This window comes from Sturnus vulgaris, chromosome 1 (assembly GCF_052056855.1).
Source record: "Sturnus vulgaris isolate bStuVul1 chromosome 1, bStuVul1.hap1, whole genome shotgun sequence".
Classification (NCBI taxonomy): domain Eukaryota; kingdom Metazoa; phylum Chordata; class Aves; order Passeriformes; family Sturnidae; genus Sturnus; species Sturnus vulgaris.
Window position 1 is genome coordinate 133,218,057 of NC_142243.1, and position 23,045 is coordinate 133,241,101.

Below are 23,045 nucleotides of genomic sequence, written 5' to 3' on the forward strand. Positions count from 1 at the left end.
GCGCGCATGTGCCGGGGTCGTGCCGCTGGAAAGGCGCTTCCCGCCCTCGGGGGGGGGGGGGGGGGGGGAGGGGCGGTGGCTCTTTCATGCGCATGCGCAGTGCCGGCTCGGGGCGCCTCTGCCACACACAGCATGGCGGAGCGGCTGCTCGCCGCGCCGCCGTCAAGCGGGAGCGGCCGCAAAGGGAACCTCGGCTGCGCGACAGCCAGCGGCGGCGGGCGGGGTGAGTGAGCGGGGCCGCAGCCCCGAGCGGACCGGGGGCGAGGGGCGAGCGGGGGAAGCAGGGCCCGGGCGGGGCTGGGCCTGGGGAACGAGGGGCTGCGCGGAGTTTGTCCGCAGCATTTGTCAGGGCCCTGTGCTGTGCTGGCGGCGGCATCGTCGTTGGTGTGTGGGAAGAGAGCGGGAAGGGTGTGTGCAGCTGTAAGGGTGTTTGTCGCTGCCTGAGGCCGCGCAGGTGCTGTGCCTTGGTGTCGGGTCGCTTCTCCAGATGTTTCCAGGCCAGATCTGTGCTCTGTGACCAGAATCATTGTCCCTCCCTGAAGCGCCTTCCCAGACCGAATCCGGAGGCCTTTCTCGTTACCTGGCTAAAATTCCTCCTCTCACAGTGCCGAGGGAAGAATGCTCCTTTCACCCTGTTCTTGGCTCGGGGTGGCAGAGCCTGACCCTCGAAGGTGGTCACAGAGTTAAATAGGTTGGAAAACACCTCTGAGATCACCAAGCCCATTCCAATGGCTGACCGCCCTTTCTGTGAAGAAATACTTGCTGTCCAGCCTGAAACCCAACCCCCGGCACAGCGTGAGGCGATGTCCTCTCATCCTGTCGCTGGTCGCCTGGGAGAAGAGACCAACCTTCACCTGGCTACAGTCTCCTTTCAGGTGGACCCATAGGGTCCCCTGTGAAGCTCTTTTTCTTTAGGCTAAATAACCCCAGCTCTCTCAGCTGCTTCTCATAGGACTTGTGCTGCAGATCCTTCACCAACTCCACTGCCCTGCTCTGAACTCTGGTCTGTGCAAGGCAGGTCATGGATGGCACTGTTCTGAGTAGGTTTTGCAGGACAGCAAGTGTTGTACAAAAATGTTCTTTGTAAGAATAGCTGTAGTAGTTATGTAGTCCTTAGTAGAGGCCTTAAATGGTCTCGTATTTTTTATATAAGCTTTTTTTGAAAAAAATCGGTTGTTTACATCAGTGTAAGGTGATGTTGCTGTTCATTTATTCTTACCCTCCTCTGTTCCTTTTTTTGCACACAAATGTTCATCAGACTCTCCAATGTACCAGTCTGGAGAGCTGAGCTGAGGGAGTAGCTCTGTGGCATCCTGGACCATGGACTGCTGCTGTCTCTCTTTCTTCCCTTTCTGCCCTGGCTGCAGTTTCTTATCCCTGGTCATGCCTTGCTTAAGCAGTTTCTAGAGCTTTTGCTGAGCCATCTACAAGAAATTCTAGCCTAACAAAATCAGGGCATAGTTGTCTGTATGGTGAGTTGCATGAACCAGTTCAGGAAAGTGGCGAATTAAATGTTCTCACTGACTCAAAAGAAGAGGTGGAGGGAGGTGGGGAGCACATTAATTTGTGGTTAAATAGGCTTAGGCTACTGTAAGAAAACTGCCAAAGTTAATTTTTTTTCCCCAATTCAGTCTTAAAACAGGTCAGTTACTGAGAGTGATGCATCAAGTGCCTGAGAAACCACTTGTACAATCACAGTTGAAGGGGGAAGTCTGCCCCTTTGGACATTGATGTTGGCTTGAAGTGACTTACAGTGTCAGAGTGGCAAAAAGCATAAAATATTGCTTCTGTATAGCAGGATTTAAAGCACAGTATGTCTTTGTGAAAATAAAGACTAAAGAAATGTTCTGTCTCAGTGTCACCTCATCCCTGGGCCCTGCATAGACTCTCTTCCTCCAACATTTCTGAAAATGCTGTCTTAGCCATGCACATCTGTAGTTCTGTCGTGGTTCACTCCAGCCTTTCAAACAGTTATGCTTTGTTTTGTCACACGGAAAAGAAGCATTTTTTAAAAATCAGAAGCTACTGCAGATGAAAAAATGAAGATCATTAATTTCATTTCAGTGTCCTGACTTTCACAGTGGAATAGCTTTGATTAATGCTAGACGATTAGAAAGCTATTTGATGATGTTGTTGGGAGCTACATCCCACCTGTATTCTCCCTGTTATCATATCCTCACCAAATCTCTGAGGGCAGTGAAGTCCACAACTCAAGGCTGGTTTTGGATGTGCATCTGCAGGGCAGACAAGGTGGGATAATAACTGTTGAAAAATTGCTTGATACCTGTGAAGTCTGGAGGAGATCGTTTCTTGTCCAGAACTGCAGGAAAAATAAAACACGTGAAACAATAAGTAGCAAATAGCACGTCATAGTTTGTGTACTTTCTCTCCCAAACAAAGAAATGCCTGCACAATGATACCTTTACAATTTATGCATCCTTCCCTACATGCTCTTCACATGGCCCTTTTAGTCCAGTGGTGATTTTTGGTCCGAAGTTTTCTAACAGCTTATTGGATTCTCTCTCCATGTCCATGGAGGCAGGCTATTAACTGTTCTCATCTTGGGTTGCAGCTTCTGCTGATGACCATGAGCTCCTTATCTTCTGGTTTGTGCTACTTTTGCACCTGCTCCCCAGGAGAGCATGGGAAACTAGAATAAAGTCCTAGGCTTAGTATAAACATTACTTAGCAACAGCTAAAACATTGGTGTGTTGGCAGCATTCTTCTCATTCTGAAGGCAGAATGCAACTCTGTAGCAGCTACTGGGAAAATTGCTAAGGAAATTAACTCAGTTCCAGCCGAAAGCATGTCTAGGCAAAAGTCCACAGCTTTCAGCCTAGGCTTGCAGCAACCCAAGCTACATATGCTAAGCAAGTAGGTATAAGCAAACAGCATTCTAAATCACACAGTATTATAATTCTAAGTGACTTATTCTATTTAAAAGTTACTTGCTTAAGCTAAGCAACTGACGTCTCTCAGCAAAATAATGTGATTTCTAGGTGTAATCAAAAAAGGAGTGTTACAATTGTATTACGCGAATTGTAGTAGAATTGGGAAAATAAGTTTTGAGGCCAAATGGAGAAGAGAGAAGTTTCTGGGGATAAGCAGAAATTTATCTCATTTTGTGGTGAAGATACTGGATAAAGTGATCTGTACTGCTGAAGTACATGACATTCATCAGATGCTCTCCCTCTGCTTATCTCTTGACTAAGATGCATCTCTTGAAGTTGACAAGAAAATAAAACCTCTCTGGTTGTTCAAGTCAGGAAACTTCTACTGGAAAAGGTCTGTGACTTCAATAACAGCTGTTATCATAGGTCCCAGATCCATGGCCACAAGGGTTCCAGTGCTGTGTTGTGCTGCTCCAACATGCATCTTGAAAATGCGCTGAGGAATCCCCCTTGATTGTATTTTTTGCCTCAAAGTTCCCATCCACTCTTCATTTGAACTCCAATATGGCTGGGACTTTATACATCCATATGTCTTTATATACAGAGGCATATGTATATAGTATATATATTTTGTTGTTGCTGTTGCACTTCATTTCTGTGTTAAGCACAAATAAAGTGTTTGTTCCCCATTTGATAAAAATACCCTTTGCTGCATTCTGTTAGTCTTCAAACTTGCTAAAATATGCTGAAGAGTGTCTTGAAGACTTGGTCCTCAGAGACTAGCAGTGTTTGTACAAAATGTAGCTCACAGCATCCACAATTCCAGTAGAACAGAAACTCTAGGACACTAAAAGTAGTTAGTTTTGCTCCCTTATCTGTCCTTGAAAGTTTTCTAAAAGCAGAATCCTCTGGGATCCACCAAACCAAATCAAACTGGCTTACAGTTCATATTATCAAATCTATATGTGCTGTTTAAGTCTTCTAGCATAACTTAAGGGGTTTAAGTAATGACATATTTTATGATTTTTTTAAATGAGCAACCCTAGTTATGCTGCATATCACAGCAATGGTATTTGTCAATACAACAAATTTGACTGTAATAGTTTCGTTTTTAAAACAAACTGCCTCTCATGACTGGGTAAGAACAGGTAGATAAGAAACTTCCATCTTTTTGAGAAATACAATTTTACCGGATTTCAATTGCTACTTTTCAGTAATACTGAATTCTGTTGTCTTCAGTCTTACAAACAAAACAGGCTTCAAAGTTGATTATCAGCAGGGTGTTCTGTTTTATGATAAATACCTGCATCAATAATAATTGAAACAGAGACTGATCTTATTTTCACCGTAATCTAGTCAGTTCTCATGTGTTGAATTGTATGTTTTCAGAGTCTTGCCCTCGAAAACCTGGTTTTAATGGGCTGTTAGGACAGCATCTGTCCAGTAGCTGGCGTGTTAGACATAGGACTCAGTAACTTAGGAAACACTACTGAGCCTTACTCTCTAATTTTTCTCATAGGCATAGTAAAGCAGTGAAGAGAAACTGAAGGAAGTATTACATGCCTTACTGATCAGAAAACTGTTTCTGAAGTATTCGGGCAAACTACATATATATGTAGTAAAATCTACAAAGGTAAGATATCTTCCTTTTCTATTTTATTTAGAAAACCTTGCAATTAATAAAAACCTCTTTCACGAGTCTCTGTATTTACAAAAGTAACTTTGTATGCCAAAGAGTGATGTGGAGCCTAAAACTTACTCTTTTGAGCGAGTTCTATGGAGTCTTACCAAATTCCACGAGGATTTTTATGATAGGATTTAGATGAAGGCAGATTGCCCATTAGTTCTTCACAAAGCTTTGAAATCCGTTCAAAAGCTTCTCAGTTTTATAAAATAGATCATGTAGGAAAAGACAGTAGCTCTTCATGATTTCAGGGTTAGCTGCAGTTTTGGCTTCTTTTACTTCCTGAATATTAAGTATGTCTTTAGGCATGTGGAGATTTCATGCTGTTCCCTCTGAAATGGAGGTCTACAGTGAGTAGAGAGTCTTTTTTTCAGTATGAAAGCAACATCTTAAGTGATGTGCAGTTCATAAATCCAGGATCTGCTAGCTGAAACTGCCACAGCTATTGTCGGTAAGAACACTGTTTTTAAGTTTGTTAGGCATTACATGAAAGGTATTAAAATGGAAAGCAAACATTTGCATTTGAACTGTGATGTTTCTGCTTCAGATAGAATTTATGTAAATAGAAAGTGTATGTTTCACAGTAGCTGCTACAATAATATTCAGGAACGACACTCAGAAGAAGCACAGCTCAACTGTGCCAAAGTCTTTGCTTTCAGAGTTCAGAATATCTTTATAGAACATTGTGATTCTGACATCCATCAGTACAGTTCTCAAATTCCCACTTAAATCTGAAAGCCTCCAAAGTGTATAGATGTTTATTTGCATTCACACATTCACATCTTTATTCACATTAAGGTCTCCATGTTTTTAGATCAGGCCTCGTTGTGGATCTACCCATAGAGATTCAGCACAAAGATTGCTTTATTTCTGTGTGTTTGGGGTTTTTGAATAGGTTGAAGGTGAGGAGAGCATGGGTTATGATATCGAGCGCTTCGTGGGCTATGTTAACGAGGGGCTGCTGTGCTCCATCTGCCGAGACGTGTTAGAAGATCCACTGCAGGCTCCCTGCGAGCACGCTTTCTGCACTGCCTGCATCCATGGCTGGCTTGTTCATCACAGTAACTGCCCTGAAGACAGACAAGTGATTGATGTGTCTCTGCTACGACCTCTCTACAGGTATCCAATAATCTTGCTGTGTGTTGAAATTACATGAATTTAGGATTTCTCAGTTTTGCTTGCACAGTGTCTTGGTTTAGGGCAAATTTGGGAGGAAACCTCTTGCCACTTGGAAGAGATGACAGATTCAGAAGAGTTTTTCCATGGGTTGCAGCCCAGCTCATTCGGTCTGGTCTCAGTTCTGGTGCTGGGAAATGCCATGGCCCAGGCCTGGTGGGCCACAGATGCAAGGTCCCGGTGCTCTCAGGGTTTTAAGTCCAGAGCAGATTCAAACAATTCCAAGAAAAAGGGAAAAGAGGAAAAAAAATCTAAACTGCAGTCCAGGGAACTTTTTTGTCTTAGTTAGTCAGAAAACCAGCCAAAAGCAAAAAGAGCCCTCTCCCGCTGTTCACTGCAGACAGCACAGTCTGTGAGAAGGATGCGGGGGAGCCGGGTGCAGACTCTGATAACAAAACTTTGCACTTCTTCTCCCCCTTTTCACTCCAGGAACTAGTCTTAGCTAGTCTAAGCTGTAGGATTTAAATATTCAACTAACAGAACAGACGATTTTGGGGATATAAGTATCATAAAGTCACTCCAAGACACACAGCTTCATTCATCTCCTATCAATACTGTCACTGAGACTGTCTTTATCCAGTATGCCCGTGACAGACACCAACTACTTACATGGAAGCATTAGCATTTTCTATTTATTATAACTAACTTTTAGAGTATTAGGATTTCAAAACTGAAAGAACATTTAGTTTGTTCTCCATCTTTTTGTATCTTGAATGCTGATTCTGGATATTATTCTGAATGTTCTTTACAGGATCAAAACTTTTCCATACTTTATTCTAGAGAAAGCAAGCAAAGCAGCTCTAGATGACAGTCAGTACACTCTCTATATCTCTTTTCAGTCTTAGCTAGATGCCGTAGTGGGATTTGTAAATAACAATTCCTGGAGATATTAACCAAATTTTGACCTTCAAATTCTTTTTAAAGAAGATCTTTAGACATAGGAATATGTGAACCACCTTGTCATGTAAAGCAGGCTGTTTTCACAGTTGTCTTCTATAAATGGTCAGGCAGTTGTTAACCATTAGATTGTTGTTGGTCCTTTCCAAACAAACTATTCTATTTTAAACTGTTGATTCCTGCTAGTGTGAGCATAAAACGTTTTCAATAGTAAACACAACTTGCTGTTTAACACACTGCATTATCTAATCTTGCTCAGATTAACAGTTATGTATTTAAAGTCTCCAGCTACAATAAATTTAACTTTGTTAGTACTCACAATGTAATTTTTCATTCATGAGATTTTACTATCTGGAAGTTAACTACAGCACAGACAGAGCACGAGAGTTTAATTTTTAGATTGTTTTGTCTGTACTCACTGTAGTCCTTTAGTCTGGCATGTTTAGAAACACAGAACTTAAACGGCAGATGAGTAGCCCTGGTGTTTGTTATTGATGATATCTGCTGAACCAACGAAAGGTCACAATTAAAAATTATTCAAAAATAAAGATTTCATTTGCACATTTAAATTTGGAGACTGAATTTTCCATTAATGTTGTTTCTTTCAAGCTGTTTTTTACTGATATGGCAGTTGAGTTCTTAAAAAAATTAAATTAAGCTAGTTACTCACAGTTTTTCCTAATGCAGATTAGAATCTTGATTTCTTTTCCTGAAAGCTGAAAATACAAATTTTTCAGAAATATTCCCAGATGTAAAAATAAATTCTTTTCTTTGCATGTAGATATATGAAAAATGATTTAAACCGTCTTCAGCTACATTGCAGAAACAGAGAGTATGGCTGTGAAATGGTTTGTTCTCTGGAGTCTATAGACAGGCATGAAAGGGAGTGTGAGTACAGTCAGATACCTTGCTCCAATGCTGGTGAGTAACATTCAAAGAAGTTGAATCCTTTCTGTTTAAAAAATGTGTTTGTCATCTTCTCATCTACAGAACTGCAATAATGGCCATTGTTTTCTAACAGAAGTTCAAAACTTTGGCATGATCTGCTCTTCACAGCAATGTTTTTGAACAAATTATAGTATCAGTTTATGGCAGTCATGATGATTAGCAACTGTTTCTTATCCAAAAACTAACCAAAATGAATATGTTGAACTTTAAATGTATGAAAATGTAGTAGTGCATTAGTTTTGCTTTCTGACAAGTTCTGAGCTTGTTTTCCAGTTCTGACTGTGTGTTCTGATGTTTGAACAAATGCAGTAGCCCCTGCAGAAGACTTAGGGGTCATAATTTATTTATAAAACACCTGGTTGGCTGGTGCATGCGCAGCTGCCAACTCTGTGACATGGTTTTAACAAGAACATATCTTGGAAATAAGATTTATTCTAAGCTAAATTCTGGTTAGAGTTGTTCATGTTGAGGTTTTTATTTAAAACAAGGCTACACCTCCTGAGAAAGAAAATGCCTCTTAATAGGAACATACTGTTAAAATTTCCCAGTTGATTTCATTCGAAATGTTGTATGTTCCTAGATAAACTTAATTTCTAATTAAGGATGTTAAGGGCATATTGAGTCTGCCATTGTAGTTAATTATGAGATTATTAAGGTACTAGAATTGCTCTGCTAGAAGTTATAATTTCTCTCAGAAGTGACTTCTGCAGATACTTGATTCACCTGTTCTACTTCCTACAGAAGCAGTAGTGTTTTACAGATTTATGTATTTTACAGTGTTTTACAGATTTATGTTTTTACACCACACTGGGTGTCTGGTGTTTGGAGTGTGCAGGCTCTTACATCTCTTGAACTGTTTGTCAAAAATACATAGAGTGTATTTTGAGTACCTCAATTACAAATCATTATATTTATTGATAGAGCTCTTCTAGAGAACTCGTTTGTCATTTTCTGGCATGGTTTGTTGGGAAGTTTCTATACTCCATTGTTTCAGTTTTCTTAAGTTGATACTATCTTCAAATTAAATGTAAGTGTGTATTTATAAGCCTCAAAGATTAAACTACAAACTTCCTAAGTTTCACTTCATAAGTTAAGACTGCAAACTTCAAGCTTAGAGTGTTAAACGTAGCAATAATTTAAATAGTGCTTATTTTTTATTCTTTGCATTTTACTTTTAATCACTACAGAACTTCGAAGTATGTATCTCAGAATTTCTTTGGAAATATTTCTGTCTTTGTATGAGTTATTAAATGTTCATAAATAGAAGTTCTAACTTATTTATATGGTCTAGTTCATTATGTACAAGACCAACAAATTATCTGGAAAACAAGTTTATATTCCATCTCACCCACATCTCTCTTTACTACATCTTTGGACTTTTCCCTATGTTTGATAGCATAATATTTTTTTACACATGTGTATTCTTTATCAATTCTGGTCATTGCAATCTATGATGGTAGCACAGGCAAGCTGCTAGTGTCTTAGCTTGGCATCAGGATTGTCATTACTGAAGCTGATTTAATGCCAGACCAGCAGTAGAGGACTTTACAGAAAATACCTCCTTCCAACCTTTCAGTATTTCCAGTTAACGGATAGGTGTCTTAATAAAACCTTTTAACAGCATTGTATTAGTAGCTACATATGTGTAACTTTCATATTTCATATCCTAAAGAAACCACTTTACCCAGCTTCCTTTCCAGAGTGTTTTTGTTTGGCATGACTCAGAATGCCTTTGTTGTAAATGGCTGTCTTGCCTCACTGTCCCGTGCTCAGGTTGTAGCGTGCAGATCGAGCGGCGTAACTTGGACGGGCACCTGGCGGTGTGCGAGTACCGGAGCCGGGAGTGCCCCAACGGCTGTGGCTACACCATCCTCAGCGCAGAGGACACGCAGCACAACTGTGTGGCAGAGCTGAGAACCGAGCTGGAGCTGCTTCGGTACAAATCTTCTCTTTCTCTTCTGCCTCTGTTGGGCTGGGCTTGGCTTAAAATCACTGCATGAAGCACTTTGAAATACTAGCACTGGATTCTGGTATGTGTTAAATGGTCCATTAATTACTTGATGCTAACTGGCCAGAATTTTACTGTGTGTCAGCACAGACTTTAAATTCTTGCTGGTTTAATTCTGTTGTTGGGGCTTTTTTTCCCCACTTACTATACATCTTAAAATACCATTACTTGCAGTTGAACAGAACTGCGAGCTTACTATTTAAAATGACAAAAAACCTAAGAAAACTGAAATTGGGAATTCAATTTTTCCACTGGCCTGTTACAGACACAAAGTCACATTATTTAATAATTGTATTTAGTTTTTGTTTTACAGATCGAGAAGATAAAAATCTGTAATTATTTTGGCAGGTACAGATAGATTAAACCACTGAGGGTCTAATTTTGATTTTTTTTTAAGTCCTGCTAGATTAACAGTCAGTGAATGTGACTCTTTTTACCAGCATCCTTGTTTTCCTCTTACGTATGTTTCTGTAGCTTTCCCTTTTCATTATATTCCAGTTGGATTTTTTTTCCCCCCTCATGCTCCTTCCCATTTCTATCTTTCAGCTCCTAAGTGTTGTGCTTTTGAACATTGCTGTGAAGTCGGGCTCAAATATGGTTCAAATGCAATGAGACACAAGGGATTCTGCTAGGTGGTTTCTGAACTCAAAAGGTTAATGTAGTGCCATCTGATTTTGGCTGTAGAGCTGTGTGAGTGACTAGGCTGTAACAGTTTACTGCATAGTAGCATATAGTGCCCACCATAAAAGTGAACAAGATTACACAGAGCCATGAAATCATTTAGATTGGAAAAGAGCTTTAAGATAACTGAGTCCAGCAGTTAATCCAGCACTGACAGGCCCAACACTAAACTGTGTCTGTAAGTGCCTACCATGTCCACACACTCAGGCTGTCTCACTTCCTTACATGTTTAGCAGTACTATAGGATTCAGACTTTTTATCTTGGCTGCCTCTATTTCATGACACTTAGCGAGCACATACTGTAGTCAAACAGCAGAAAATCACTTAAAGTCATAAATACACCTGCTTGAGCTCATGGAATTACCTGAGGAATATTATATGATTGTCCCTCTATAGGCTCCTCGTGGGCACTTTAGTGCCCCTGGGCACAATGCACTTCTTTATGCCAGTTTTTTTTTCCTCTCTAATTAATAAATCATGCCTCTAAAAGGGCATCCTGTAGAGCTTGATGGGAATCGGTTCAGTCTGTTTGGCTGCTAGAAGGCTTTCTGGATTTTGAAGATCATTCTTTTCTCTGCTTACAAGACTTAACAAGGAGAAATAAACTTTTTAGGTCAGAAATGATCTGCAGAGTGGAGGAGGCAAAACATGAGATGGAGTCAAGGTTAGATTCACAGAGAAGGCATATGGTCCAAAAAGAGAGTATTCTGCAAAATGAAATTGAAGAACTAAAGGTAAATACAATCCTTTTTTTTTCCCTCGTAACAGTCTAGCTTTTTGCTTTTCCTGGTAGCAGTTTCTTACTTTGTAAATGAAGTCTCATACAGAGGAAAATGATATTAAGTATGGGAAGCAAAACCATCAAAGCTTTGCCAGGTTAGCTCTGTGGAGAAGCAGGCTGGATGCTGTATTCCTGTGGTTTATCAGATTGACTGGAGCTCACCTGGGTACTCCATCCGTGTTCTGTGTGTGCGTAACATTGTCAACAGAAAAATGTGAAACTCATTTCAGTGTCTAAATGTAGAATATACATCACAAACTGGATGTAATTAAACATCCAGCTCCATTTTTAATTGCTATCTGAAGTGGCTTAGTCCAGAGCTGACACAGAGCCCTACTGCCAACAGCGGTATTTGCACTGTGGTCAGAAGGTTGGAAAGGTTCACAGTAAACTTCATCATGTAACAAACAAGGCAGTCCTATCCTTTTATTCATCCTGGTTTCGTAATATCACAGAACAATGATTTTTAAAGCAATAGTTTTTAAAAGCTTTATAAAGTTTTTTTAAACTTTTTAGTTTATGTTTTTATTTTACTGGATTTGATGTTAAATCCTTGAAGAATGTATCTGAACAAAACTACAGCCGTATTTTGTTTGGATTCTTGAAATAGAAAATAAAAGCAGCAAGTGGGTGATTTGGCTGTTTCTTATCGTACTTTGTAAGAAACAAAATATTTTTGAAAAAAATATTGGAATCTTTAGAACAAGACCATCCCAGAAGGTGAATGCTGGATTGTGTCTCAAATTGTTTACATTTGTTGTGCTATCAAAAAATTATTTTGGTGGGTTTATTCCTAAGACTCTATCGCCCTACATGCATGGCCAGTTCATCTTCATTGCACCATCATTAGAGGAGGGTTTGTTTCTTACAGTAAATTTGTATTTGCATTTCAGAGTCAGATGTCACGAATGATGTCAGATGTGCGGTCTCTGATGGCAGCAGAGAGACAGCACCGTCAAGAGCTGGAGCAGGCAGAGCTGGAAAAACGGGAGTTAATGGAGCTGCTGAAGGGGCTGCAGAAGGACTGTAGATTAACTACTGCAGAGGGAAGCAGGAAGTCAAATTTCCGTCCTTTGACACGACTAGAGAGTGTAAAAAGAAAACCTAGGGAAGTTACAGTTATCTAAATACTGCTAAGCTCAAAAAGCATTTTCTTCAAATATTGGCTTCTGGCAAACTACTTTCTTTGAATGATTGGTAAACTTTATATAATTTCTGATTTACTTGTTTTCTTTTAAGGTCTAAATTACAACTGTATTTCCCTTGTGGCTATGAAAACAAATAGAAGATTTTTTTCCTGAGGGAATACTGGTCATTAAAACCAGTAATTGGAAGACATATTTTCAGTTAATGTTTTTATAAAAAACATTTATAAAAACATTGATTTATTCTCTCTTTACTGCATCAGTTACAGGAATCTTTCAAGACTGAAAGCTACAGCCTTTTAAAGTCAAAGATACGGACTATTATGGACCAGGAAGAAAAAACATTTAAGTATCTCTTGTTTCAAACAAAAAAGCAAATGTGACCATTTGGGATGTACTTAATTTGGGGAAAAGTGAATAGTAGAATTAGTAAGTCAGTAATAGAAATTAATAAGATGTTGTTTGTAGTCTGTAGAAGGTCTTCTTTCAAAGGTGGAAAGCAAGCACTTTAATTCTTCTGCTATGTAACAGCTTCGGGTGAGGTTGACTGTTACTTTAGAGCTTCTTCTCATTTCCCAGGCTGATACACACTTACAAGACTAATACTAAAGCCTGAGGTAGTAGAATAATCTAAAACCCTTTAAACACATGTGTGAGTGTGGGACTGGATCTGCTTCTTATTTAAAAATTTGAAGCTTTTATATGTGAAAGTATTAGGTATTTCTGCAGGATCTTTTAAGCATAAGACCAGTCTGTTTGGTACTCAATGTCTTTAAAGAATATATAAATACCTAGAGTATCCTTAATTTTCTTGTGGCAGGTTTAAGGCTACTTGATATGCACAAGACATTTGCACAGTCACTTGGCTTCAGACATCTGTGTTAGTGCTCAAGCAGGCTGCAGGAAGTGCCAGAGCCTGGCACTGGCATCAGAAGGTAACAGAACACGTGTGTGAGTGTGAGTAGGTCAGTGACCTGCTCTGCTTAGCAGTACAACTCAAAGGGCAGGTGGAAGGGTTGAGGGACATTAGAGCATCTGAGGAAGAGATTGACTGGTAGAGTCATTCTCTACCTCCCCTGAGGCAAATGTACCAGTCAAATGCACCTCAGAAAGTGGAGGATCACTAGAGATGAACCTAGGGTGGCAGGTCTGTGATGGGGACAAACCGTTGGCCCAGCTAAAATGCATCTACACCAACGCACAGTGTGGGCAGCAAGCAGGAGGAGATTGAACCTTCCTTCAGCTGGAAGGTTTTGATGTTGTCACCATCACAGAAACGTGGAAGGATGACTCTCATCGTGGGAATGCTGCAATGGCTGGATATAAACTCTTTAGAAGAGACAGGCAGAGCAGGAGAGGTGGTTGGATAGCACTGTACAATAGGGAGTGTTTTGATTGTATTGAAATCGGTGATGAAGATAACAAGGTTGAATGCATCTGGGTGAGGATCACAGGGAATGTCAGCAGGGCAGATGTCATGGTGGGAGTCTGCTGGAGACCACCCAGCCAGGAACAGGCTAATGAGGTGTTCCACAAACAGCTGGCAGAGGCAGCACAGTCAGCAGCCTTTTTACTCGTGGGTGACTTCAACTTGCCAGATGTCTGCTGGAAATATAGCAGAGGAAGTGGCCTAGGGGGTTCCTGGAATGTGTGGAAGACAGCTTTCTAACTAACACAATGGTAAATGAGCCTAACAGAGGAGAGGCCCTGTTGTTTTGTGGGCAAAGAAAGACTGGTGGTTGATGTGATGGTCAGTGGCCGTCTTGGGCAGAGTGACCATGAACTGTTAGTGTTTTCTATACTGGCTGAAGTAAGGAGGGGCAAATTTCTGCCTTGGACTTTGGTGAGCAGACTTTGGCCAGTTTAGGACATGGATTGACTAAGTACCTTGGAAGTCAGTCCTGAAGGGCAAAGAAGTCCAGGAAGACTGGATGAGCTTTAAAAAGGAATTGTTAAATATTCAGGAACAGAGTGTCCCCACGTGTAGAAAGACAATACCAGCATGATTAAACAGAGAACTTAAGCTGGAACTTAGGGGGAAAAAAGAGAATATATCACCTCTGGAAGGAGGGTCAGGTAACTTGGGAGGACTATAGATGTCACAAGGTCATGTAGGAAGAAGATTAAAAGGAACAAAACCCAGCTAGAACTTGCTTTGGCCATTACAGTTAAAGACAACAAGAAAAGTTTCTATAAACACATTGGCAGCAAAAGGAGGATCAAGAAGTGTCTCTATCATTTGTTGAAGCCAGAGTGTTGTGTAGTGACAAGGGTTGAGGAAAAGGCAGAGGTACGTAATATCAGGATCAGTTGTCCTCTGGATACCCAGCTCCCTGAGATGTAAGTCATTGATGGGCAGATGGGTGAAGCCCACAAAGTCCAGGACGAGATGATTAGTGACCTGCTATGCTAGTTAGACACACAGATCTGTGGACCCTGATGGGATTCACCCCAGAGGAATAAGGGAACTGGCAAAAGTATTTGCCAAAACACTTTCAATAATCTATCAGCAGTCCTGCTTAACTGGAGAAGTTCCACAACACCCATCTACAAGAATGGTTGGAAGGATAATCTGGGGAACTACAAGCCTGTCAGCCTGACCTCAGCTCTGGGCAAGGCTCTGGAAGAGATCATCCTGAGTGCCATTACATGGCACATGCAGGACAACCAAGGGATCAAGCCCAGACAACAGATTTAAGAAAGGCAGGTCCTGCTTGACTGGTCTGGTCTCCTATGACTAAGTGACCTTAGTCATAGGAGAAGATGAGGGAAGGGCTGTGGATGTTGTCTATTTAGAATTCAGTAAAGCATTTCTCACCATCTTTCACAGCATCCTCCTAGAAAAACTGTCTGCTTGGGACTTGGATGGATGGATGGACTGTCCAATAGATAAAAAGTTGGCTGGTTATCAGGCCCAGAGAGTGGTGGGGAATGGAGCTAAGTCCAGTTGACAGCTGGTCACTTGTAGTATTCCCCAGGGCTCAGTATTTGGGCCAGTCCTGTTGAACATCATTATTAATGATCTGCCCATGGAGATTGAGTGCATCCTGAGTAAATTTTCAGACAACACCGAGTTAGATGGGAATGTTGATCTGCTCAAGGGTAGGAAGGCTCTGCAGACAGACATGGACAGACTCGATCAATGTGCCAAGGACAGCTGCACGAGGTTCAGTAAGGTGAAGTGCTTGTGCTGCAGCAACCCCATGCAGTGCTACAGGCTGAAGGCAGAGTGGCTCGGGAGCTGTTCAGCAGAAAGGGACTTGGGTGTGCTGGTTGACAACAGGCTTAATATGAGCCAACATGTGCCTAGGTGGCCAAGAAGGCCAGTGGCATCCTGGCCTGTATCAGAAATAGTGTGGCAGTGATTGTCCCTCTGTATTTGCCTGTGGTGAGGCCACAACTTGAGTGCTGTGTCCAGTTTTGGCCCTTCATTGTAAAAAGGAAATTGAAATGCTGAAGCATATCCAGCAAAGGGCAGCAAAGCTCATGAAAGGTCTAGAAAGTTTGTCCTGTGAGGAGCAGCTGAAAGAGCTGGGTTTGTTTAGTCTAGAGAAGAGGAGGCTGAGGGGGGACCTCTTCACTCTCTACAACTCCCTGAAAGGAGGGTGTAGCCAGGTGTGGACTAGTCTCTACTACTGTGTCTATAGTGAAAGGACAAGAGGAAATGGCCTTAAGCTCAGGCATGGGAGATTCAGATTACATGTTTGAAAAAAAATTTTTCACTGTAAGGGTGGTCAGGCATTGGAATAGCATGCCCAGGGAGCTGGTGAAGTCACCATCCCTGGAGGTGTTGAAGAGTTGTCAGGATCTGGGGCTGAGCAATGGTTTAGGGGTTGCAGGGGTAGTTCTGGGTTGACAGTTGAACTTGGTCTCTTCCACCCTTGATGATTCTATGATTCAAAGTTTGCAATAGGATTTTTTAACAGACTCACAAATCAAGGAGGCATTTATTGGTAAGTACTGCATGAGAAATCTGTTCAAAGACTTCCTCCAAAATTTTTACACAGCTTGTTCATGTTGTTTATAGTGGTATAACTAAGCCATATTCTCAGCTCATCAGTGGACTAACTATAGAGATATCTGGCCTTCTGTTTACTGAATGTGTTAAACCAGTTTTGAAGGCTCAGGAATATATGTGCAGGTTCAACAACCCGAATATGTTAATTTTATAGTTCAGAAAGCAACTGCATTACTGTGCATGCCTTGCTGTCACTCAGAGCAATGCTTTTATAGCTAATATCATAACCAAAGAGAGAGGCAACAATCTTCTTTAGCACATAGTTTATGTTATGAAGATTTGTGGTCAAAGCTGTCTGAATTTCAGGTATTAATAAATCCTTCTAACTTGCTGTTTCTTTAGTACCACTGAGGCAGATGTGCACATATTCAGGTCTTACATATTTAAAAACTGGTCTTGTGTATTTAAAAACTGACATAAATAGCTCTTCTGTAAAAGCAGAGTTTTTTTGGGGAAAAAACCCACATTCAACTAACTGAGAGTATTTGGGATGCCAGCAAACTCACCAATTCATGCCATAGCACATCTCTTAAGCAGCCATATTTACTAATGCATAACAGTAAACAGTAGCTATAATTTGGGGAGACCTTCATTGACACTAAATGTTCAGTGGTCAATTCACTTACATCAGTGTGTGTATTAAAGCAATAGGTAGAAAGTAAGAATGCTGTTACTCTCGTGTTCTAAACAAGCAAGCTGTGAGTGTCTGTGCTCTGCGTGACATTATTGCAGCATTCATGCTAATTTTCAAGCTTTTTGGCAACACTAGATTTCATGCTATTAGATTTAATTACTGCTTTTCTGTGTTCTGTAACTGTGTGGTTGTGATGTGACTTTATCTACTTTGCCTAATGTAAAGAAGAAAATTACTTCAAAATCCTTTAGAACTCGATGGATCATGTTTCCTGAGTCAGAGGGCAGTAACCCAATCTTTTCTGTTCTGACCACAGAAGAAAGCAAGTTATTAGCTCCGTGTGTTCCTCATAATGGGATCTCTGCATTTGTTTGCTTTAGAACCTTCACCCACACATTTATGAGTAAATTCCTACTAGTATGGGAAATAGGGTTTATTTAATGTTTACCTAGTATTTGGTCTGCTATCTTTTCCCTAAGTGACGGACATGAAACAGGGTGAGAAAACATGTTCTAGGTGGTAAGGAAAGACTTTCTGCTGTGCAATGAAACTCTGACAGTCCAAAATTCCAGTGTGGAAATGTGGCAATGCTTTTGGCCCACCAACTGCTGGAATGGGCTGTCAGTTTGAGTTTCCTTTAGCAGCAAAGAAGCACTTTCAGAGATGTTTTAAATAGGCACACAGTAGCTAATGGCATCAGGTCCCTCGGGTGACTTTAAGCTTTATGCCATTTCTCTGGGTTAATAACAGTTCTGCACTTCAGATTTTCCTCTGTTAATGAACCTCTTACAGGGTGGCATTGCTGAAGTATCATCATCATTTGACCTGTCTTACAATTACATTAAATAGCCCATTATGTTAATATTTCATCCACTTCTTGCTTTTCCAGTCTCATGTATTATGCAGCTCTTAATAGCAGTTGGCAGCAGCAAGGGATGTTTTTTTCTTTCTTTCAAATAGTCTGTTAATCCTGTTCACAAAAACTAAGACTCCAGATATTGTACTAGACTTATGTTAAAGACATTCACTTTGAAATGCTACTTCCCTAGTCATGATCATACTTTAGCATTATATGAGACACTGCTAAAAGTGCATTAGAGGAGGATTCTAGCATGGAATTACTGGTATTACTATTCTCATACTAAATTACACTTTAATTAGTTCTGTTTCCTCACAAGTGGAACTGCTGCTCCAAGTAGACCAGTAAGTGCAAATTGTTGTATTTTGAGTTGCTGCTTCTGGCTCTTTGCAGCTGGAAGAAGAAGAGCAAAGAGAGAGAACAAGTGTGGTGTGACTGTTCCTTCAGCCCAAAAGCAGAGATGTGGCTACACCAGCTTGTGCCACCAGCCAGCTTATCAGTGTGAGCTTCCACCTGTGTGGCAGGGAGTTAACATGGCATTAGAATTAGACAGAGATCAAGTCTTTATCCACAGTTAGGGGGGTACAATGTCACAGTATGAAGCCTGGGAGATTCAGAAACAAAACTTAGAACAAGTGGTTAAGTAAGGTATGTGGAACTTGCATATACAAGAGTTTCTTGTCAGCGTAGAAGGGAAGGGAATTGCACAGTCTTGCAAAATACCTGCGATAGTGATGTATTTTGACTGGCCAAATATGGTTTTATCTGAAATGTTCTTAGGTGTTTGTATGAAGTAATGTATTAATAGACCCCAGTTGCAAACAGTTCCTACAATTTATAGAAATTGGTAGCCTTGCAAATGAAATTTCCCATGTGCTGTCCTCTTGGATATTTTTGGCATGGTGCTTCTCTACAGCCACTTTCCTTGGAAGTGCTGGGTAGTATTGACAAGGAGCAGTACTAGCCTTGCCTTTCTCCCGTACTGTTGTCAGATGGAGTACGGTAGGTCAGGGAGATTTTACCACATAGAAGATGCCTTTATATAAAGACCTACAATTCTATGCAACTTTCTATTAACTGAGTAAACATTGAACTGTCTTCCAGCATTATGGGTCGCTGCCAGTCTACTTACATTTTCTACCTTTATATGCACAAGGATAAACCAGCACTTAACAGATCTCAATCTCTAGTGTGTATAAGAAATGGTAACACTTTGTATCACTTTGAAGTACAGTTTGTATAAAAGTTGAACTAATAAAGGGTCTACACCATAATTAACACACTTTGGTTCACTTCATTCTGTACAGAAGTTTGAGTACTGTCTTTATCAGATGGAATAGCAACATTTAGGTACACTGGCTTGCAGGGCATAGGAGTCACAAATGCACTGCAATTACAGGCTTGGTGCCCTGGAGTAGGTAAGGCTGCATTTTCCCTCCTACAGGGAGCAATAAACAAAGCAGCGGTTCAGTCAAACTATCCCTTCTCCAGATTTCCCTCCCACCTCACAGATAGGAGATTCTGAATGGAATTAGCAGCTGCTTGGAACGCAGAGCACTAGCAAAAATTGAGAATTCCTGGAGTACAGCACTCCAGTGCTTGACAGACATCAGGATAATAAAGAGGCAAGAAGGGAAAAATTCATTCTCTGTCCATCAACAGCAGGGATCTCACCCCTAATGCAAGTTTTTTTTTACAGCCACCACAAAAACCCACGTGGGAATATGTAAGAAGAGCAAAACAACAGAGCTGTTGTAGTTGCTTAAACATGAGCAGTCTGGACATGGGGCACTCAAGCAGCCGTTTGCTGCATGCAGTCCTCTGCCTTCACTGTCTAGTGAAGAACACTTGTTCTCTTACCTGATGGAGGAGTTACTCAGCAGAAATAAAAAGGCTGAAAGCCAACATGGCACAACCAGAGACCAGCCTGCTTGTCTCCTACACCTCTCCATGTGCGCCTGACCCTCAGCCACATTACAGACTGCACAGCAGCTAAAGATTATGGAAGCAAAAACAAAAGCACACAGCTTGTCTCACCCTTACGCCACACACAAACTGTGCCTTTGTCCGTGCTGCATTGGAGAGCTCTTCTGCCTCACTCACCCTCCTCCCACTGTTCTGCTCATCATGTAAGCATAGGAGTCTCTGAAGTTAGCTACTTCCTGGTGTTCCAGTCAGGAAACAAAACTTGAAAATGTCTTCTTTTAGCCAGCGTATCAAAAACAAAATTGAACAGTTTAACGTGTTATTTACTCATGGTAGTAATCCCATTTTAAAGAGCAAACCAAGTAACACCTGAGTTTTAAACAGCATTATTTCATGCTGAATTTATCCATGAAAAGAACTACTTTGCATTGAAGGGTCACAGAATTAAATTCATTAATAAAAAAAATAAAAAAACATGATATACACGCACTTTTTTTCAAGTTTAACTAAATTTACAGAGCTTTCGTACACCAATGTAACCAACTCTTTATTTCCTCCTAGTTTGAAAATTAGTAATGTGACATGCTGTGTATTTTAACCTCTGAAGAATCAGTACTGAATATTTACATATTTATTCCATGCTTGACACTACCTTTCATTTCAAATTCCCTGACAGAAGCCAAATGATTTATATCCCTGCTAGTTTTGAAAACAGTAAAATCTCTAAAAAAATAAAACCACCTTAAACACATGGTATAAAGGAGTCAGCTTTAAAAATATTTATGCAGTGCTCCTTAAAAAAATAGCATTAATAACAATAATGCCTGTGAAAGCTCCACCCATTTTTAGTCATTACTAGTAAAATCACATCTTTTTATTTTACCATTCAGAAAATTGTTTGGCTTCCAATCCAAATCTGTAAATGTTATTTTAAATAAGGTTAAACCCTTTATGAACTGATATTGTTTCCTGTAGGTGCACCCAGTCAATCCATGGACGTTTCCCACTTTCATAGGTTTTTCAATCACCTCCCAAGCAGTGGGACAGTCTCAGAGTCTCTATGCAGAAGAAATACAACTAATAGGGGCCTTCTGTGTATCAAATAAAAAAAACCTACTTAATTTAGTCAGACAGTATAAAGGTAAAATAATCTCAATTTAACATATTACCATACTTTAAAAATACTTAAAATAGGGTGTTAAAAGTCCATGAGTCTAGGCAGACAAGCTGTCCAAAGTTAGTCAAAATCACATAAAACAAGAACTGGGCCATATTTAAGTAGAGTAAGACCCCTCTATAGGACTTCTGTAATGTCAACAGACCAAGCATAAGTGAAAATCAAACTTAGTCTGACAGTGGAGCTCATTTGCAAAGACTGCACGTGGCCTTTAGGCTATCACACCCCACCCTGTCCAAAAATCTGGTAATTCTATGAAACCTGTGGAGCCCAAAGGAATGCAAACACCTAAGACCTTACTTCACTGAATTCAATATGAAAATAAATTCAGAATTTAATCTAGAAGTGATATTTCTTCACGAATACCTACCCCTCAAAGTTTTTCTTTTTGCACTGTATCTCGGTCTAATCACAGGAACAAAACTCCAACTCTTTACAGACAAGGTTCACCATCACTACTCACTACAGGTTTGCTCAGGTTATACCTGTGTCTCTGCCCTCTCCTCAACTATATTAGGCAGAGGAGAGGCAGGGAACAAATTATCTCCAGGTATTCTAAAGGATATGAGTATCTTGCTTTTCAACCGAAAGTATATGCTGCTTCATGAAATAACTCTTTTGCTCCTAATGCATGAGCTGAAGTTGCAAAGTAAGTGACGGAATGTTGACTTATTCTCCCTGAAGTTAGTGACAGATTTTATTCAAATTTTACCTGGTGTGGTACTTAGAAGTTTCTAATCTCATTACCCAAGATGTACAACAAAACCTACATAAATTACATTTACATTTGTATACTTATATTTTAACAGGTTCGTTCTTTTCAGTTATTCTTCTATCATCAGCTACTTTACCTGCTGGCAGATACACCTCATTCATTAATAACCCAGACTGGCTAACAAAAAGCAAAGGAAAGAAAGGGCAAATGGCTCTAAACCTGAGAAAAAAAACCAAAATTGCCTTACATACATATTTTTTTAATTTTCTTGCAGTAATAAGTCACACACAAAACACTTGCACCTTTCTTTTGGCACAATGAATATTTAAGAAGTCCTTCAAGTCTTAACTCAAAGAGGTGCTTTACTGAATATTGTCTACTGAAATCCACCAAAAAAAATTGAAACATTCTTTCAAAAGGAACAAAAAATTTACAATTGTACACAAAAAGTCTTGAATTTTATTGAAATTTTAAGTCTTGTATCAAACAAAAGCTTCTTCTTCAGACAAAAATATTCTCTTGGTGTCCTCCAGATACCAGAAACACTGAATTGGTCCGTTAGTGACGCTGCTTTCTTTGTCATCTTCACAGAAGTCCACAAGGTTGAGCTGTTGCACCACTGGGTCTTATTTTATCGTGTGAAGGAACGTACATGACGACCTCTTCCACTGCCTCCACTAACAAATTTCCCTCTTGAGCCACCACTGCTACTACTATTAGCACTTGTCCAAGACGGTCCAATTCCTCCGCGGCCTCTGGATGCACGATCGCGAGGACTCGGTCGGTAGCCTTAAAGCAAAGAAAAGTATACTCAGTTGGAAAAAAAAAAAAAAAAAAAGCCCTAGGCGGAGCAGCTGCTGCGAAAGCGTAAGAAACAAAACCAGGATGAGATACAAACAGCGTCTGTTTCCTCCTTTTAATTTTCACTTTTCTTTTAGGCAAGCATTGCTGCTTTAATTGCGCTATGATTACCATGGAGGTACGAAGACAATCGAATGACAAAAGTCTGAGTGCAGAATTAAGATTCTGCGATCAAGTGTTCAATTCAGCAAGTTTTACGGGTTACAGGGCAGTTCGTACGAAAACACGCATTTGACACAGTCTCAGTGACAACTGTTCATATATGCTTAAAACATTTGCTGAATTTCAAGGTGTCTGCAGCATCCTTGCATGGTTTCATTTGTAAAGCAAAAATGAAATTCAAGGAATTCTCTATAGTTCGATGCCCATATGAATACCAAGTACCTGCTGAACTTAATGGTCTCAGTGGTGGCAGTGGACCCCTGTTAAAATTGCTTTGACCACCTCTACTGTCATTGTAGGTTCCCCTGGGTGTACTCTGTGCACTCCAACTTGAGCCTCGAGCACCTTCACGACGACTGTAATTTCCTAGATAGGGAGAGAAAAACCAATACACTGTTGAGCAAACATCACTGGGCTTGGGTTATTTTTCCATTTCCATCTTCACAACCCTCAGAGTTGGTAACACAGTATTTATACAATTC

The 23,045-nt window shown here is 40.4% G+C and overlaps 2 protein-coding genes across 4 annotated transcripts in view; one reads left to right on the plus strand and one right to left on the minus strand.

Annotated features, from left to right (window-relative positions):
- The first annotated feature begins 106 nt into the window (after positions 1–106).
- LOC106860701 (RING finger protein 151-like) lies at positions 107–18,996 on the plus strand. 2 transcript variants are annotated; one of them, XM_014888683.2, is made up of 7 exons: positions 107–223; positions 4,411–4,524; positions 5,471–5,694; positions 7,430–7,569; positions 9,370–9,532; positions 10,899–11,019; positions 11,960–18,996. In XM_014888683.2, the coding sequence occupies exons 3-7, from the start codon at positions 5,489–5,491 to the stop codon at positions 12,191–12,193; spliced, it is 864 nt and encodes a 287-aa protein (XP_014744169.1). In that variant the 5' UTR covers positions 107–223; positions 4,411–4,524; positions 5,471–5,488; the 3' UTR covers positions 12,194–18,996. The 2 variants fall into 2 exon arrangements, with proteins under 2 accessions (XP_014744169.1, XP_014744167.1); XM_014888681.2 differs by lacking the exon at positions 107–223 and adding an exon at positions 3,009–3,285.
- Positions 16,187–23,045, minus strand: part of VIRMA (vir like m6A methyltransferase associated) — a 30,634-nt gene continuing 23,775 nt past the window's right edge. For both annotated transcript variants that reach the window (XM_014888674.2, XM_014888671.2), the window contains exons 23-24: positions 22,786–22,929; positions 16,187–22,329 (exon numbers count right to left, since the gene is read on the minus strand). In XM_014888674.2, coding sequence (XP_014744160.2) covers positions 22,172–22,329; positions 22,786–22,929 — 302 coding nt within the window. In that variant the 3' untranslated portion in view covers positions 16,187–22,171. The remainder of the gene's footprint in view (positions 22,330–22,785; positions 22,930–23,045) is intronic.

What these genes read in the sequence shown, in the direction of transcription:
- LOC106860701 (XM_014888683.2), top strand. Translation starts at nt 5,489, where the DNA reads ATGGGTTATGATATCGAGCGCTTCGTGGGCTATGTTAACGAGGGGCTG. An exon ending in ACCGAGCTGGAGCTGCTTCG is followed by an intron (nt 9,533 to 10,898) that starts GTACAAATCTTC and finishes TAAACTTTTTAG; the next exon opens with GTCAGAAATGATCTGCAGAG. An exon ending in ATGAAATTGAAGAACTAAAG is followed by an intron (nt 11,020 to 11,959) that starts GTAAATACAATC and finishes TTTGCATTTCAG; the next exon opens with AGTCAGATGTCACGAATGAT.